Source organism: Pseudopipra pipra, chromosome 9 (genome assembly GCF_036250125.1).
Source record: "Pseudopipra pipra isolate bDixPip1 chromosome 9, bDixPip1.hap1, whole genome shotgun sequence".
NCBI classification, from domain to species: Eukaryota; Metazoa; Chordata; class Aves; order Passeriformes; family Pipridae; genus Pseudopipra; species Pseudopipra pipra.
Genome location: NC_087557.1, coordinates 24,968,111 through 24,987,659, shown reverse-complemented (window position 1 = coordinate 24,987,659; position 19,549 = coordinate 24,968,111). Strand labels below are relative to the sequence as shown.

The 19,549-nt window shown below is 46.0% G+C and overlaps 1 protein-coding gene across 4 annotated transcripts in view; it reads right to left on the bottom strand.

Annotated features, from left to right (window-relative positions):
• Positions 1–2,253: 2,253 nt before the first annotated feature.
• BEND5 (BEN domain containing 5) overlaps positions 2,254–19,549 on the bottom strand; it is a 907,022-nt gene continuing 889,726 nt past the window's right edge. For all 4 annotated transcript variants that reach the window (XM_064665265.1, XM_064665267.1, XM_064665266.1 and 1 more), the window contains 2 exons: positions 17,122–17,218; positions 2,254–4,877 (listed from right to left, as the gene is read on the bottom strand). In XM_064665265.1, coding sequence (XP_064521335.1) covers positions 4,754–4,877; positions 17,122–17,218 — 221 coding nt within the window. In that variant the 3' untranslated portion in view covers positions 2,254–4,753. The remainder of the gene's footprint in view (positions 4,878–17,121; positions 17,219–19,549) is intronic.

The following is a 19,549-nucleotide window of genomic DNA, read 5'->3' as shown; positions in this document are numbered from 1 at the left end:
TCAACTCTTGCACAGTGCTTTGAAATCTTTTTTCTGCACAAGGACAGAGAGACTTTAAGGGGACAGAAATCATATCCTTTGCCAGCTATGGGAAATGTTTTCAGCAACCTCCAGTAGAAAAGGAAATGCAGTGAGCCCTGTGTTACCATCCAGCACCTCTGGCTGCTGAGGAACCTGGTTTAACTTATTTTTATGTGAAAAGAAAGAGTTAGATAGACACAAACACACACACATCAATATATAGAGGACACACAGATACAGACACATAATCTAGGAGGCAAGGAGAGAATCTGTACCTGCATTTGCGATATCTTCCTGCACCAGGTAAGGACGGCATCTTTTTCCTTTTAACTGGGTGCTGTACCTACATTGTTTCCTCGCAGTCTATCTTTAGGTTATAGCAGTTCACAAGGTTTTTTTCAGCAGATGTGTTATTCAATTACTTCAGGGCTTTTCCATTTGTAATATTGTGAAGCAATGATAGCCAGCAGACTTCACCTGTCTTTTAGAGATAGCCAGCCTGGTAATTTTAACTCTGCCCATTTTATCCACACCAGTAAATCTCATAACATGGTTATAGAGAGATTCCAATTTTTGTAGAACCTTCTCCTGGGAATTCCTGTATACAATATTGCCATAGTCTGTAATGGACATAACCTGTGATTGGATTAATGTTTCCCTAGTGAAGAAGTCAAAGCATTTCATGTTCCTATAACTGGTTTGCAGCTCTGCAGTAAAGGTCTTTGGTGTGGCACAGAAAATAATTGCAAACTCAGCCCCAATCAGAATATATAATCCCCTCACAGTGAGGGTCCAATTCAGCACAGTTAGGCTGCCTGTGCAGGGGTTTGTAGTGGGATTTTCTTGTCAGGAGAGCAGAATGCATAGAAAACAAGTTAATTTCAGCATTTTAATATTCATGACCCAGTCCTGTACAAAGGGAGGCAAATACATTGCTATTGCTCCAAGGAAGGGCCCTGCAGCTCCCCAAGCAGAGAGTGGGAACTGGCAGGGAGGGCATTGCAATGGGGCACTGGTCTCCCCAAAAGAAAAGCCCTCCACTTGCACTCAGATAAACATGTGCCTTTGCTCTGTCCAATTAAATGTCTAGTTTTAGAACCATATTTGTCTCTGAACCTTTCAGAATCCCTGGTGTTACCTCACCTTGGACCTGACACAAACAACTAGCAAAGAATTACTGTTGGGTGTACAACATGCATTACTTATGGCTGAGACACAGATCATCTCTCAGGAAGAAGAGGCTCGTGGCAGGCCAGAAGTAGGCTCTGAAGCAGCATCTGCCTGCTCAGGTAGAGAACATCAGCACTCACGTGGGAGGAAAGTGAACTAGAGACTGGGAACAGGAGGTCTTCTATTTTCAGCTCCCATGCTAGTCTCCCCCCAAAAAATAGGATGTGCACATCATGCACACTCTGCCATGCACACATGCCAAAGTGTAAACTCTCATGAGGCAAAGACCCTACAGTGAAAGGTTCAGGCTCCCATCCCCAGCTGGTCAGGGAGAGCTTTCAAGAAACACGGTTTACTAGTGAACCCTGAAAGCAGAGGCAGGTCTCTGAAGAAATCACTATAGTGTCAGCTCTGCCTATGGGGCTCAGGAAAGATGTGATTGGGATCTCAGTGTGGAAAAATTGGGTAGGGGCTGGACCAGAAGGTGCTGGAGACAAACTGAAAGAGGAATGAAATGGTAGGTAAGAGCAAAGGGTTTGAACATGATGTGCTGGAACGAGGATGGGGAAGATGGGTTCCAGAATGGGCGTGCTGCCTGACTGAAGAGCAAGGCAGATGCTTTGACAGATAACCTTATGTTGGATGCTATGGCATTGCTAGGCAGGTGGAGAGCATGGAAGGAAGGTTACCAGCATGCGAGTTGACAAATGGGATGTCATCATTTCCCATATGGGCAACCATCTCCAATCTGTTATTTCTGTCCAACTGAAAGCCTGGGATATCTCTGCAGAAAGGAAGCATCATCACCTATAAATTTCAGGCTGTGGGGCAGATAAAGGTGGCAGAAGACAAGTAAGAAGCAGAGACAGTGACTTCCAGGAAGATCCTGTTATTAAATCTAAACTTAAAAGCCCGAATTTTACAAGTCAGGTAGAGGGAGCCTCTGACAGTCGATAGCAGGGCAGTGCAAGGGCTTCCCAGAATCTGCCTGTCCATGTCTTGGTTTTGAAGTGATCTGGAAGCCTCTGAGGAGGAAGGAATGAAAATGAAACAATACACTAATTCCACAGCTGCTTTTATCACTTTATTCATATTTCTAGAGTAGACTTTTTAGCAGCCAAGCAAATACTGAAACTCTCTCATTATATATATATATATGTGTATATAGAAACATTCAAAAATAAATAACGAGGAATTCTGCAGTTTTCCAATGAATATGCAGAAGGAACGTTTTCACCCCAATAAACCAACTTTGAAAGTCTCCAACTAAAACCCTATAAAACCCAACGATAGTCATAAATTAGCACTAGATTAATTCAAAGGAGAACGTATCCCCCCTCTGCGTACCTTCTAATCCATATCTCCAAGAGGTCATTTTAATTATCACACTGTCACTGCTATTCATTACTCTGCTTTGGGAGACAGAGAGCCAGCACTGTGCCTTTTGGATGCCTTGGAATCCATCATATAAAGGCATTTTATTCTCCCTAAAAATGTACACAGTTTAACCCCCTCACCTTGAAATGCTGACAGTATCAGTTTTGCCTGGTGTTTCAAATAATTTTCTTTCCAGTGGGATACCTCCTTCTTGTTTTCAACAGAGTTCCCCTGGTCAGAGAGCAATTAACTAAGGAAAGCCCAGCTAATGGGTGGCTAATGCACAGATATATTCAGCTCAAGTTTTGGCAGACCCTGAGTAGCTTGTCTGTTTGCAGAGGCATGCAAAGCCAAGTTTTTGTCCTAACTTGTACCTGCTCGGTCTTTTCTGGCTGCAATAATAGAAACTAGGTGGAAACGATGTGCCAGTGGCTTCCAGGAGGCCCATTGGGAGGCTCCAGAAGTGTGTGTGAGGTCCTGAGACACAGAACACAGACCTCAGCCTTGACCCTGCTTGCTTTGTGTTCACTTGTATGGAGGGAAGCTCAAGGACCTCACAGAAAACTCCCTTCTATCCACTGAGATTGTTAAAGAGGAAGTATGAATGCAACCCAAGCTGTTTTCAGCTCTTCCTAGGATCACACCTTGGTTCAGCATTGGTCACAGGCCTTGCAGCCAGGTCTCCATTACTGAACCATCAGGGAGTTGTTCCACCAGGGACAGTAAATTTAAGTTACCCCAAAGGTCTATTTTCGCCTATAGTTCTCAGTTTTTACCATACCTTTTCATTTATCCCCAGGATTCATTTTTCTTTTACACAGGCCATCACGAAGACCCAGCTGAGCCTGACTGTGTTCTTAGATCATGACATTTATGTCCTGGGAAAGAGGAGAGGAACAACCAACCCAGCTCTTACTAAATAACAGTGTCTGGGGCTAGTACTTCTTCAGGGTCACCCCCCCCCACCAAGAGGAGCTTATTCAGTCTTGTTTCACATGTCATTCTTCACCCTCAGTCTGGTTTATCCTTTCCCTCTCTCATCTACTGAGTCTTGGCACCTTCTCTCCCTAAGCCACCCTTGCAGCCTAACTCCTAGCAGAAGACAGTGAAGAAAAGCTGCTTCCCAAGGCTTCTGATGGGTTGAGAAGAGGCACTTCTAAGTGCATTCTCCCTTCCCATTCCCTGTGAGACACCGGGACTCTCCTCAGCGTCACCCTCTTTTAGTCTCCAGTTTCAGAATCATTGGCAGAAGTTTCAGATAGTCACACAATGCAGGAGACAAGACTGTCTAATGATGGTGGCTTTGAGCAGAGATTTCACATGCTGTCCACATAATGGAAAGGTGCTGAGGTTTTACTTGGGATTTCTTGCAGTAGTGGCACAACACTATTTTTTCACCCCTTTCAGCACTACCCCTAGCTCATGCTGCCTCAGTCATACATCTGTTGGGAAGTCCAGTCTTTCTAGACCCCAGCCATTTTTTGCTTGAGGACCATGATTCCTGCCTGTTAGACAGGTCTTGCATTAAGTTTCATGCCGGCAGCCTGACAGTAACATTTCTCATATGACCCCTCTCCTCAAATGATCTGATAAAGAGCAAAAAACCTAACCATGCAGCGGATGATAAACGGCACACTGAGGAGCACCTGCCTGGCTCCCAGAAGCTATTTATCAGGCTCTCTTTAATGCAAGCTAACAGGACTAGCACATGCAATCGGCATAAGAGCTTCCAAGCCTGACACTAAAAGGAGAGACATCACATGGTGCAGGAGGGGAGACAGGACTCCCTCCTTAGCTCATTGTATGGATTACCCCTTTAAAGACAGAGGAGGGGACTGCTGGAAGAAGGGAAGGCTTTCTCATTTTAACAAATAGCTTTTCAGCCACCGCAAATGATTTCTGCAAAGCTATTAGTTCACTCTTTTTTTCCCCCCACAGATAAAAAAAACCAAAAAAGCCAAAAAAAAAAAAAAAGCCCTAAAATTGATTCACCATCTATAAATAAAAAAGAATCAATAGTAAAATTTCTAGCTAATTCCCTCTCCCTCTTCTCTCCTTGGACTATTTGTTATCTTAGAAATACTTGTCTGGGAGAAAAAAAAAAGAGAAACATCATCAATTCCAGACTGCAACGTGCTCCTCCGCCTTGCCCTGCAGCCCTCCTCTCCTCTTCTCTCCTCTCCTCTCATCGTGTGGAGAGAGACTGGTCCTTCAGATGTGCCTGGCTCCTCTTCTCTGGCTTGCTGCCAGCATGGCTGTTCCCTGGGCCTCGCTGGGCAGTGCATTTGAAGTGCGGCAGTTTGTCCTTCCTGCCAAAGGAAGAGAGAGAGGACAGGTACTGTCAGACACTGCGGTGTTGCAGCAGCAGGTACGTGTGTGTGGGGTGTGCTCTGAGGAGAAGCCATGTGTGAAGTCTCACAGTGAAGCACATCTGCAAGGAAGGCTTTGGCAGCTCGACACAAATTAGAGGTGGTTAAAGACCAGCTGGTCCCATCATCCTCTGGCCAGAGCAGGGTTAGTCCTTCCAGGAGGCTTCAAGGGCTTTGGGCTAGCTCTGAGCTCTCCAAGAAAAGGGCCCCACTGCTTCCCTTTGGGTGAGGCTCTTACCACTGTTTTCTCCTTGTGGTGGTGCATCCACTCATTCACGACACTCCTCACTGTGGCTCCCGTGCACCTGAAATGTTTCACTTCATTTCCGCTCGTTAACAGCCCTCCTATCACTGTGAATATTTCCTTCTGGGGCATGTACCATTCACAGGACAGCTGGGTTCACGCATCTGCTCACCACTGGATTGCCCCCACTGCCAGAGGTGTTCACAGCTGGGTCAGACTCTTTGGTGACAGACTCCCACTGTGTGGCCTGGGAACACCCAACACATGATGCCAGTGCTTCCAGCACCCAGACCTGTGCCTTCAAAGAGCTCAGTGTGACACTGCTATTTCATCATGCCTGTTAACTCCAATTATCTAGCAGTCATGCCAAACTTCAGTTGTCACTATTAATTGGAGTGTGGCGCTTCCAGTGCCCCTTTCAGGCTACAGCCCTAGCAGAGCAGTGGGAGTTTTACTACTGATCTCCAAAGAAGCAGGGTTATGCTAAATAAAAAGTGATGCCCTAAGAGTTCACAGCATAAGACCTGATCTCCTTACGACCCAGCACCACAGAACCAGCTCCCCAGCTTTCCACAGCTTGTCTGGGGGACAGACCTGCTTTGTAAAATTTTGGTTCCTGATAAGTCTAACTACTTGTTTCCCAGAAAAAGCATTCCTGGGTTTGTGTTTACAGTGTGCATGATGAATGTTTGCTACTTTAAGGAAAAGTAAATATCTATTATCAGTTAATTCTGTAACATTTCTATTCTATGTAATTATAAAGCCTCTTTGCTTAGAAGCCTTAATTAAAATTTTCCATTTCATGGCCCAGCAGTCTCGCTGCCTCTCCTCCCTCCAGGTCCTGACACGCTGGTCACAGCAAGATGGGCACAAGTGACCAGACAGCCTCAGCCCTGGGCTGGCTGGCTGAGCAAAGCCAGGTATGGGGAAAAGGGGTCACAACTCACACCATTATACCCAGAGCCTTTGCTTTGATGAGAGGCTGAATGTCCAAGGGTGTGGGTCCTGCAGCACCATCCCTCGCTCAGGGTGGCTCGGCCAGAACCAGGATATCCCAGAGTGGGAAGCTTCACTTCACAGCCCCCTGCCAGCACTGTCAGGTCTCACTGGGACTGAAAAGGTGCCTCTGAGACAAACACTGGGACCAGGAGCCAGAGGAACCAGCTTTGGCTGCCCACTGACAACAAGGCAGCCCTACAACCCTGCCTGTGGACTGCCAGTGGGGAGAGCGGGGTCCCTCCAGACTCACCCCAAAGCAGCACCAGCTCTGAGCAGCCATCACCATCCCCTGCAGATATACCTCAATAGCATCTCCTTTGTAAAAGCACAAAACCTGACTATCCACTCAAATCCCAAGGAAGGTAATCAAATCGTGCTGTCAGCCTTGCTCACACCAGCCAAGGGGCTCCAGTGAGCCTTTGGGGTGCCCCCTCAGACAGCTCTTGGCCCTTCCAATACCTGCTGTGCCCTGCTGATTTTGTTCATTCAGCCTCCACTGCTATGGCAGGAGACAGATGAGAAGATCCTCTGCTTGTGCCTGATCTACTCTTTGAGCTCTCAGTCTGCTCCCTCAAAGACCAGTTATCTTTACTCTCCATGGCAGCTGCAGACCTCGGGCAGGCTGGTGTTGGTGCTCTACCAAACCATACTGAGACTCAAACACTGGGAAGGAGAGGACCTGTCTTTCACACAGCCATGTTACCAAAAGTGAAGACCATGCAGCAGACCTGGGGAGAACTGAAAAGAGCAGAGATGAAAACCCAGGTCTCTTGATCCCTCTACCTTGACTCACCCCAAGGTGAGTCCAAGGAATCGGGCCCCTCTAATGCTGCTGGCTGTAATGACACAGAGAAACCTGCCTTCCCCACCACACAGGCATGTGTTTGTCAGTGCTCCTGCTTTTAGTTGCAGAAGAAAATTTTAATATGCATTTAAAAAGATTTGAAATAATGCAGGGGCTGATGGGGCACAGGGCTTAGAGGGCTTTGCCTCCACCAGCCCTCCCCTCCTGACCACTGTCACAGCTGCCTCCAGTTCAGCATCTACTGCATCTCCACAGTGCAATCACCAACCTAAGGCACAGCGGTATTTTGAAGAGAAACACTGAGACAAAAATAAATAAATTAGGGCCCTGGAAGGGAGACCTGAAAGGCACAGTGAAGTGAGAACAAGCCGTTTCTCTGGTTGTGTGTATAATCACATTGACATGTTCCTAGACAACACCGGAGACCCAAACACAGCAGCAGCTGTGGATCAAATGCAGAATCACGCAAAACATTGGAAAGCCAGCCAGCCAGTCCATTCCCTGCCCTGAGGCTGCATCAGCACTGCCCATGTCGCTGCTGACAGCCTGCCTGCCTGCTCCCAGGGCACGGCCAGTGCCGGACAGGCGGGCAGGGCTCAGTTCCTGGCTGGGCTGTGTGATCCCATACAGGCCTCATTTCTCTGCACCCACTGGTCCAGTCCACTGGAGCAGCACTGCTGAATGTCATTCCCATTCTCCTCTGTGCAAGTGAAGGAAATGATATAATACAAAATATGTAAAGAGGATAAAAACGGGTCTTAAACTTCCTTCCTTTTTCATGATTTGACTAACACAGAAAAGGAGATCTTGCCTTACAGGTGGGATTTTTAGACACTGGTCTTTTTGTAGCCATCCAGGCATCCACTGAACTGAAGGATCATGAGTATCAACCACTCACATCAGGTACTTGTGACAAAGTGGTTTTTTGGGACCTACAGCCAGCTGAGAGACAGTCACAATCAAACCACAGCTCTGCTACATGTTCATCGCACAGACAACAGTTAATCTTGCAGCCGTGCAAACTGTTTTGCAAATTGAAATCTCAGAGGCATAGCAATTACAATACCAAATTTATACCACATCTCTCACTCAACTAATTGTACATCCAAAAAATCACCACTTGAATAATCTGAATACATTCACCTTTACAGCTAAAAAAACCTCCACTACATGCTTGATCTCAACACAATTTTGAGTTACAGAACCCCATGGGAAAAAATGCCAACCTCTGATTTCAACAGGAAAATTGCTTCTATCTAAATACAGCAGATGCATAATTCACACTGAGGTCTAAAAGCTTAGTGTTCCCTATATACATCTACTCTGAATGCAGTGTATATGTTCACATCCAAAACTGTACCTGGATTTCTAATTGGTAGGAAATCTTAAAGGTTTTAAAATGAATCAGCAGTCATACAAACTGGGCTGATGTTTAGGATGAGCTGAGCTTTAGAGACCCACCACCATGGGCACACTTGTGCCACTGTGGCATTTTAAGCTCTTTCACAAACACATGTTTTGACTTTTGTTTCCATCTGGTGAAGCAAGGTGAGGTGGGGAGATTTGAGTTAGTGACTTTGCAGCTGGTGTATTAAAGAGAGTAAAAATAGAAGAGTCTTGGTGTTTAAATTGTTGCAAAGGGAGGAGAAAATTAAGTTATTCGAGCCATGTGAGCGGGATGGAAAATGAGTCATCAAGGCTGGAAAATGGGTAACCTCTGATCCCTGAAACTAAGAAATGTGGCTGCTGTCGTATTGCTGCTGATCTAATTTTTACACTTTCCCCTCCATCCTGAGGAGACACGTTTCCATTGCGCCCATCACACTGAACAATCAGTGCCTGATCACTTCCAATGCTTCACTCTCAGGGATGCACAATTAACCAGTGCCGTGTTTGACACTGCAAGGGGAGCACAGTATTTTCTGGGAGTGCCTGACAAGTTTCAATCGTAAAGAACACAAACCAAATGACCCGGCAGATAATGACAGCCAGTGCCCTGGGAGTTAGATAATGTGCATGCTCCAAAGCAAGGCCAATTAGAAGCAATAAAAACAAATTTGAAATGTTAGAGCAAAGGTCTTTTTTTTTTCCAAGCAGTCACCAGCACCTATTTCCAGTAAGTGAGCATATAGTCATGCTTGCCAGGTGACCACCCATCCATTACAGCGGATTGTGATTTCTGGGCCTTACAAACCCCACTAATGTGGTGTGTGGAGAATCCCAGCACTACCTGGAAATCTCATCAGGTCCATATCCTGTGGCTTTGCTTTTCTGAATGCAGGGGGCTGGCCCATTCTGCTTATAGAGAAGGCAGATATTAGAGCCTGCTCCCCAGGAGAGTGTGCAGATGTCTCTCCCTCCACCACAGAAGGGATCCTGTTACTTGCCATCCATCCCTCAGTTCCTAGCCTCCCTCCCTGGCTCAGTGCATCAAGACACACCCGCTTCATCCAGGAGACAATGCACAGAGGCAGGAATAATTGGCTTGTGACTGGAGCCACACTATTGGGCAAGTGAAGGAGAAGTGGCCACTGTTACAATCAAGGCACGTGGCTCTCACACAGCCACCCTTGTGTATCTTTGCTGACCCTGGAGCAGGAAGCTGCAGAGAGGATGGGCATAGGTTTTATCTTGCCTCCTGTCCTCCCATTTCCTAAGGAGCAGCAGAAGAATAATGGATTGCACTTACCTGAGGAGACGTAGCAGAAAATGACAGCCTCTTGAGCTTGTTCAAGGGAACAATACAATACTGGGATTCATGTGCTGTGTGCATCAGACATTACCCATGTCGACCCACCCTTCACATAAGTCCCTGTCTCTGCTTTCAGAGCAGAGTGCTCTGTCCTGCTCTTTAGTAATACAGGAAAAGCCCATACCAGGGTGATGCATGAAGTAAATCTGCTTACTGAGCCCTGGCTTCCTCAGAGCAAGAAGACCAGGGAAGGAAAAGGAAAGCAGGTGGGTATCTGCAAGCATATCTTTGTGAAGATGCCTGTGAGAGCTAATCCAAATACATTTAGGGTATAAATGCAAAGCTGATTAGTGAAACCACAGCAAGGTCCTATGTGGATATGCTCCTTCAGAGTTAAAGTAGCCATAATTCAATTTATTCATTTAGCTCATTTCCAAAAAGTAAATTAAGGTGGAGTAAATTAAATTAAAACAGCTGACAGCACCTTCATTTTGAAAGGGATTGTTAACATGGACCCAATCTACTTCATGCAGTAATGCAGATTATTTTCTCCTGCTAGGCCACCCGTCAGGCAGATTGGCTCCCTGTCCTTAAGTAATTTTACACACCCTCTGAAAGCAGGACGTGTATTTGGGTGTTTGCATGTGCTTAAATCCAGGGTAAAATCCCTGCAGCTGGCATTCTGTTTCCCAAGTGTTTGAGAAGCTAATTGTTGTAATGAGGAATTTTGGTGAGGCCTCAGCTGGGAGCTGGCCAAGCACTGCTCATCTCCCTAAACTCTGTAAATGAATCCTTTTCACTGAACCCACGCAAATGTGTCACCGTTCAAAACCTGGAAGGTGTTCTTTAACGACAGCTACGAGTATCAAGAGTTGCATAAAACATGCAGACGCATGTGGGAGTGAGCTGACAGATTATAATTACCAATAAAGAAGGGGAAAAAAATCCAAAAAAATTAATTTTTGAGGCAAAACATATAATTTGCTTTTAAACCTTAGTAGCGCTCCCATTACTAATACAATTTACAGACATGAAAATCAGCTTGAAGGTGTTTTAAGTCTTCAGCAGTTTTGTGGTGCTTTTTTGGTTGGTTTGGGGTTTTTTATTTTTTTCTTGTTGGTTGGGAGTTTTTTTGTTTGGTTGGTTGGGTTTTTTTGGTTTGTTTTTGGATGCGATGGGATTTTTGTTGATTGGTTGGTTGGTTTGGTTTGATTTTGGGGTTTTTGTTTGGTTGGTTTTTTTTTAAAATTTTCCTTTTAAGGAAAAATCTACAGACCAGCAAGAGATGATAAAGCAATGAGTATTTTTAGACACTCCTATGAGCTTTGCACTGTTTGAATACGTAAGGAGCCAGGTAAGACAGTCCCACTTGTCCCTACAAAAGTGATATAGCTCTAGGGCACTCATGGACCAGGTCCTGGTAGAATCTCTGAAACAGGTTGCAGTCCTCCCACCAAGGAAGCTGGGATGGTGATGGGGAGTTTTTTCTGCCCTCATTCCATTTCCTTCCCCTACAAACTGTAAGGCATTTTGCTGACCTTTCAAATTTGGGAGAAGTGAGCTGGGGATGGCAGCAAACAGAGCTCCTCAGGAATGACAAGAAGCCATCTCTATAATGCACAGAGGTGGCTTCACTCCCAGCTCTCACGTCAGTCATGGCCAGGTCAAAGAAAGCACTACCAAGTGTAGATAAAACCTCAAAAAAACATGAAGGCAGAGATTAGAGGTGTAGAGAGGAGTTTTTCTGAAACACAGGAAGAGGTGAACTGGGAAGAATATCCCAGACCCCGTGGGGCAGAGGGACTCACCTATAGCACATGCTAGAGAGCAGCACATCCCTGGGATGGTATCAGTCTGAACCCATAAGACACACAACCTCTGGACACAGATGTTTAGTTTTGAGATGGGGCTCAAAACCTGAAAGGCAGAGTTATCCTGGCAGAAGGACCTGCCTTTGATCAGCCTGTGCCCACACACAGAAAGACTCCCCAGCTCCACCCGACGTGATGCAGAAGACGGTGCCCATCGGCTCTGAGGAGGATGGGACAGTCCCGTGGGCCTACCCAGCCTGTTGGATACGCAGCTGTGCATTCATACATCATCATTAAGGCTGCAAAGTCAAGCAGCAAAAGGAGGAATTGCCAGAATAAAGGCTGTCAGAGCAATTTTAATTCAAGCTCCTGGCGGATATGCCTTCTGATGGGGTCTTTAATTACCTCATCACAGTCTACTTTTTCTTCAACAAGGCTGCTGCTTTATTCAGGGCACGATGGACGGGCAGCAATTAATGAAGGGCCAGTCAATATTTTGTTCTGTCCTTTTTTTCATTCAGTGTGTGGCCCCAGGCATTATTTGCCGCATGCCGTCAAATCCCTGCTCTTAGAATTATTCATCTTCTCCTGGCCTTTTCTCTCAAGTGAATCAGTGCAGCAACTGTGAGCTTCCCACACAGGAAGGCATTTCTTTTCCAACACTCCTGTGAGCAGAGCACCTGGGTTTTACCAACTGGAAAATATGGGGCAGGCATGAGCTGCAGAATGCTCCACCAGCGAGGCCCAGGTGGGATTTTTCAGGGTACCCACATGATGTCTGTTCAAATCCCAGCTTCCCTAACCTCAGCCAGAGCTGTTTGCAGACTCAGCACTTCAGTGTGTTCAGAATATGAGAAACATGGAACCGATGGCTCTCAGATAAAAAATGTCAGTGGTTTAAGGAGGCGAGAGCTCCTTTGCCGATGCTGTGCTGGAGCAGGGCTCTGCTGCACAGTGAGCCAGAGTGAAAGAACAGAGCAACGCTGATATGGGCAAAGGGATGGACTTCAGTCCATTCAAAGTGACTGGAATTTATGAATTTTTCAGCAAAAAATCTGTTTTCTTACCTTAGCCTTTCCCTGTAACAGCTCTACTCTGCTTTCTCTTAATCTCTTATGAATTTTTCACCTTTTACTAAAAATTTCAGTGGAGGATGTTTCTCACTTTCAACCCAAGCAATCTTAACCTTTCCTTTGACACAAGTAGAAAGAGGCAAGAGCAGGACAGAGACTCAGTAAGAGGACAAGCTCCCTATGCCACTGCCAGCATCAGAGGGAGCCCCACTCAAATGGTTCTCAGTGAGCACACTGAGAGCAGAACTCGCTGGTCACTAAACAGCTTAGAAAAGGACAATATCAAGAGGAAAGAAAGGGCATGAACCTTCACTGCTGCCTGACAGCCCCTTTCTGCACTGGGCTCTCCTGCTCTGTGCCCACTTAACCCACCCTTTGTGTCCAGCACGGGCTCTCCTGAGCCTCTCTCAAGCACATCTAAGTGGCAGCGCTCTCTTCTCCAGCAGCTTCTGTAGGCAGCACAGCGTTCTCTCTCACCCTGCTAGAAATTCATGGGCCTGCTGGCTTGTCACGCCAGAGAACATCCAGCATTTTCAGCAAGGCTTTTAATTCATTAGCTCACATAGGAAAATATTCTAACCTTCCTGCCCTCCCTGGCTGAGTCATTGACGCTTTCCTATCTCGCCGCAGACACATCACCTTCAGGATAATAATTGCTTAGCACGCGGATAACAGGGGACATTATCTTTCTGAACCGGGTGTTTGTTTGGGATCACGGGGTCTCCCTGCGACGAGGACTGCAGGACACATTGGGGTTACTGTTTAAAACAAGTCCTGACCTCCCCTTGCAGGCTGTGGGAAACCCTGTGTGGTCACTGGGCTTGCTCTCAAGGGGAACTGGGGGAAGGGGTCAGAGGGAAGGGGCTGAAGGGTTCTGGGAAGGACTGGATGAGCTGTGGTGGGAGGGAGGGTCCAAGGGAGAATAACCATAAAATAAAGAGCTGTCTAAGAAGTAAAGACAGTCCTAAAAAAACACCCTTGAAGCGTTTAATTTTCATGTCTGACCTCTCTACAGACTCAGTGCATAGGCCAGAGGTCTTTTCAGGGATCTGAGCTATTTGGGGACTTGAGATTTGCCCAAAGGCTCCTTCGGATACAGAGGGAGCAGAAGGTTCTAAACTTGTTGTCTGCAGCTGTCTACAGTTGCCTACAGCTGTGACCACCCCCTCTCACTGGTGAGGACACACTGGGAGGAAAGAGGGTTGCCCAGAGCAGAGTTAGGAGCCCCAGAAATCACCCCAAACCTTCAGAGATTATAACCACAAAGATAGGTTCAGCTTTATTTTCTAGCAACCAGCTACTCAGGGATAAAACACAGCACCCCAACTGCCCTTGCCCATGCACAGAAGGCTCAGCAATGACTTGAGGGCTCCAGCCTAAACATCACATTCATGGGAGTCTCTCAGGAAGTCTGGGGAGCCTGACTCCTGGGAGGGCAGTGGCCATAGTTCCATAGCAAGGAACCGAAGGCCCCATCACTGGAGCACGTTGCCCAGAGAGGCTGTGGATGCCCCATTCCCACAAGTGCTCAAGTCCAGGCTGGATGGTGCTCTGAGCAACCTGATCTAGCAGAAGGTGTCCCTGTCCATAGAAGTGGGGTTGGAACTGGATGATCTTTAAGGTTCCTTCCAACCCAAACCAGACTATGATTCTATGACATGTTTATCTACAGGTGGCACTTGACCCAAGGGCTTCTGTAGGCTGGTGGAATTTAACCACAGGTCCAGCCAACCAGTTGGATTCACTTACAGGCACATAAGCACATTACACACAGAATCACAGAATACAGATATAGCTCTTTCTCTTGACCTCTGGAAATAAGCTGCACAAGCATTTGGGTTAGCAGAGAGTACCTTACCTCCAGCCTCAATCTTGGTTCTGTAACCAGAGCTGTTGCATCAGTTCTTGCTTCTTGCTCCAGATGATCCTAATTCAGTTCCCACTGAACTGCCTGCATTGCCTATACAGTGTGATGGCTGCTCTCTGGCAGCCTGACTGCATGGACAAAGCTCTTGAAAGGTGCCTGAATTTGGGTACCAGCCCTGTTTCTGACTCTGAGGTCCATCTCCTTTCTGTGCCTAAATTTCCTTCTCTGAAACATGGCATTTCAACACAAACATTTCCTTCGTTAAGATCTTTCTGTCAGATGTGCTCTGCAAGTGTTGCAGGTTGTTGCTATTTCCAGGCCTATCATTATAACACATTTTGGCTGCACTAATTTCCTCAAACAGAAATTGTTCTGCCTGTAGTAGGCTGGGACAAAGCAGCCAATTAGTTGTCCCTTACACGTTTATTAACTCTGCAGCTTTCTTTCAATGAGTATGTGGAATCTGGTAATGTTTTAATATATTTTCATAAACTGTGGGCACAACATGTCCTGTTTCGAGCTAATAACTGTGCCATATAATTAGTCCTGATTACACAGATATTTAGTATCATTTTACATATTCCAGTCCTTTCCTAGTGCCACTGCCTAGCCAAGGCATATTTAAAGCCACAGCCATCTCCCTTCTGTTTCTCAGCAGTTTGAAGCTGTTAACTGCAAACCTCTCCAAAAGGAAACCTTTCAAAGAACAGTTTCATTTCACCGGTGTACATTTTATATATATACAGGCTCTGATCAAATGTCAGGTAACAAAGCCCAGGATACAATTAGAAGGCATTTGTCTACTTGCAGGGAAAAGCTGGTATTTGAAAGCCATCAGGAAATTAACAACATGAATCTTTAAAAATCTATTCCTTAAACATCTGTTGGCATTGGGCTGAACATTTACCTTATTTAGGATTTTACTGTGAAGTAGCACTTCCCAAACAAAAGATCTCTCACCCCATTAGGCTCTGGTGGAGGAATGAGAAAAATTTGCTCTGAGCAACCCCATTGTAGATGTGTATCTTTCCCTGCTGGCGTGGCTGTCTCTATAGAGATGGACATGGATATTTGATGAGATTAAAATGCTTCAGTTACCACTGTCAGTGGTTCTTTAATTTAAAATGAAGAAAGCAAACAAACATTCCTTTTGATGAGGTAACTGAATGATGCTACGGAAAAGCACTTTGCTGTCAGGTGGTAATTAGGTTCAGTAATAGTTGTGGGTTTTTAGCCTTGGAGGCTGTGGCCCCTGGGAGTCTGAGAGAAATGATACATTCAATTTCCGGAGGAGAGGAAGATGCTGGATGCTTTTCTCTGCTAACCCTGCAGGTCCCTGCAGATAAGAGCATTCAGAACTGCAGTGCTGACAATCCTCCTTGAGCCAGTCTAAACTGTGGTGTCAAGATCACAAACAGAAAAGGGAGATGGGCTCAAAGCAGGGTGTTTAAACACCTAATGCAGGCAGCCTGGCTCTGACCATATATATAAGGAGCTGCCAGAATGGCTGCAGTGAGAGGATTTTTAAAGGCTGCAGAAGAAGCTGCAGCAATTGCTCTCTGGTCTGGGCTGATATTTGTAACATCCATCTTACACATCACTAGAAAATCTTCAATAGGAAAGTGTTCCTTTGCAAACAAGTAACTGTTCCAACAGCTACTTTTTTAAGGGAGGAAAAAAGTGGGGAGAATGAGGGAGTGAATCTCAAGGCTCAGCTGCCTCCCTTGCCAATTTGGAATTGCCTTTTCCATTGCAAAACATAAATTATATTTGGTTGTGCTGTTAAGAGTTGAAACCCAAATGAAACAGTGCAATTGACCCAAATGCATTTAAATGAAAATTTTGAGTTTGGGGGCATTATTGCTGTTTTCTTAGAACAGAGGTAAATTCTGAACATGGTGTTTCCCATGGAACAGGTCTGGTTCCTGCTCTGCTTCTCTCTTCATGTTGCTACATGGCTTTTCCAGTTCAAGGAATGATGGTTCTCAACAAACAGTGAAGTGGTGTCTCCCCTGCTCCTCACACAAGCTATGGGACACTGAAAGGACTCAGCTGGCTAACACCAGAGATGTGGCCAAATGCTGAGGCATTTCATGCCTTTGTGCATTGCTCACCAGTGCCTTACTTCATATCCTACTTTCTTTTGGATTAACATCCACTGAGCATGTTGTAAAACCGGAGTGAGGACTTACAGTAAGAGGGGATCCCCAGGTAAAATGTCCCAGCTGGACTGGCAGAAGGAACCTGCCACCTGGCTGCCAGCCCTGCAGCAGGTCCAAAGGGGGATGGAGAACTCTGCCTTTAGCACAGGCTTGCCAGTAATTTCCTGAAGCACTGAAAAAGTTTTCACTTCCAGAATTAAAACTTTGTAAAATAAAGTGGGTCTGATTCACTCTCGGGAGATAAATGAAGGGTAAGTCCATTAAAGATACTGGTGTGAGATTGGTGTACAGCAGACAGAATTCAGGAAAGATATCGATATCTCCAAAATCCTCTGAATACTTTTTCAGACAGAAGCCAGGTATCTTTCCTGAACATAAATGCTTTATTTCCAAATGGAATTTCAATAAAATAGGCACAGTTAGACTAGCACGCTTATTATAAAGCCGTAATGCAGTAGAACTGAAGTTTAGTCATGAAAGGTATTAAAAAAGCAGCCCTGCTAAAGCAAGAGAAATTGCTTTCTGACCTACCGAGTTTTAGGAGTAGTTCCTAGTGGTCTCTCCACCAAGGAGTTCAGCCTGTAGTAATCCAAGAACGTCCTGGCCACATTTCTTCCAAGCTTCATATCTGGGAGTTCTTAATTAAGGAACATTTTTTAAATCATTAAAAATAATAATAATAATAATAATAAAAGCAGCCTTTAAAGGTAAATTATTGCTATTTAATGCAAGAGCAAGTTTTACACTAACCATCCCACAGTGCTCAAGCTTCAGGCAAAATGACTTATGCAAGCAGATAAGGTGGGGGTCATCTTGTTTGCTTCTTGTTTTCACAGGCAGATGCTGCATAAAACCACAGACAGGAGGAAACAATCTCCCTTTCCCCCCCATGCCTGGTTGCAGATCCCTGTGGTTCTCATGAAATAATGCACTAGACAAAAGGGGCCCTCCAATTTCCACATTCAGGGAAAATAATTACCTATAAATGCTTGGATACAGGCAGTATTTCTGTGCTTGTATCCAGGAAACGAGGTCAGCTACATCATGGTATGAACCAGACATGGACCAGTCTGCTGAAGGTTGGGATTAAAGCTGTAGCCCCCCCAAAAACCTTTGGCTCTGACCCCTACACTGTCCAGGGAGAATATGCTGTTCTTTACCTTTGTTGTATTCAGGATCTGGAAATGGTGATTTTAGCACTGAACTGGAAGGACAGTAGGTTACCTTAAGGAGTTCAGTAGTAACTCCAGTGTCTTCTCTCCTCACTAGCCATGATTTCTCCTTCAGTTTACCCTGAGCCCAGCATTAGACAGGTGGTGCACATGAGAGCTGCCACAGAGACCTCACATGCACAGGAATCAGACCTTCCTGAAGACTCAAGTGCCTAAAAAGAAGCTGAATAACCTGTGAATACATTGAAAAATAATATCCTAGACAACATGTACATAGGGTGAATGTGCTGCTTGTGTGAAATGTCAGCACTATGTCTGCTTGTTACAGAGAAGCATCTCCTTATCTACAGGGTGGGAGATATGAAGAGAATGCCATTATCCACAGCTGTATTATGGGGGCTGAAGATTCCTTTATTTGCCTGTTTGGAACAGATGCCTACCCACACTACAATAACTCCACACTTCTTCAGGGCACTGTCCCAAATGGTCACCGTGGTGGGCATCTCAGCAGTGCTGATGCAGCAGCTGAGGTGGGAACATAACCTGGGGAATCTAAAGAGACCTTTGCAATCCACACCCAGCAGTCCAGGAAAATAAACCATTGCTGGGTTGTTCTGTGTGCATGCATGCATGTTCTGCTTTATCAATAGTTATCTGCTGATGTTTCCATTAGAAGAAAATTCCAGAAGTGCAGTGTCCCAGGGGCTTCCAGCAGCGCCTGTGAAGATGCTGGCTTCTAAATGAAGCTTTTATTACCCGCCCACTTACATTAGACACATCAAAACAAGTGAGCATGAGACATCAGGTTCAGGCATCACTGTGAGATCTCTGTTTACTGCTTATTTATTTATTTATAAGGAAGGTCAAACTGACATGACAGTCTTTAGCTCTACTTCTGCAAAAAAGCCAGCCACCAGCTCTGCTAGTGCTGCAGTGAGGTCCAGTTCTAGCGGCTGAGGATGACTCCTGACCTGCTTTTCTCCTCGGTGATCTTGTCCCACTTTTCCAGTTCCCACTGCTGTGCCTTGTGATGGTTACACGGATCCGTCCCTTCTGTTTTGGGGTCTGTCCTGATACGCTCACTGCGATCCCAATACCATATGTGCTGCGGGCATCCATATCCTTCAGCCCAACAGCGCAGCACAGCCTGAACAGCTGGTGTTCCCGGCTGTTGTCTGCGTGGACAGGGAGAGCTGGTTGTGTGAATCAGCACAGGCTGTTCCCCGGCTGCGGCCGTGCCCAGCGAGCTCCCCTGCAGCCAGCGCCGGCGGGCGAGACCAACCGTACGTGCAGGAGACTTCAGCAAGTCGGAGGCAGCCTAAACTTTATCAATTCGAGGGAGGGCAGTGTTGCTTTGGAAGTGTTTTGTGATTGTCACCGGAGTTCGGGGGTGGCTGGGGGTAGCTTGGTTTCTGCGGATGTGAACTCAAAGCGGTGGCGAAGGTTAAGAGTTCAGAGTAGTCTGAGGAAGCGAGAAAGAAGGGGAGAGGGCTGTCAGACACTTCAGGGATTGAGAAGACTAACGTGGCTTGATCTTGTAGTTTCTTTCATTTACTCACCACTTTAAAGACATAAAGTGGTAATTGGACTCAGTAAAGTCTCTAGGACATTTTGTCAGTGCCAGCCTCAGAAAGCTCCTCTGCCAGAAATGGCCCTGCTGCCCTTTTCTCTCCCTGTCTACGCTGCTTGTGTTTGCACAGCGGGAAACACCTGACCTGCTGTCCTGGGGGAGGAAGTCCTTAGATGAGAGTGGGTGCAGCCAACGAAGTGGCTCCACGAGCTCCTGC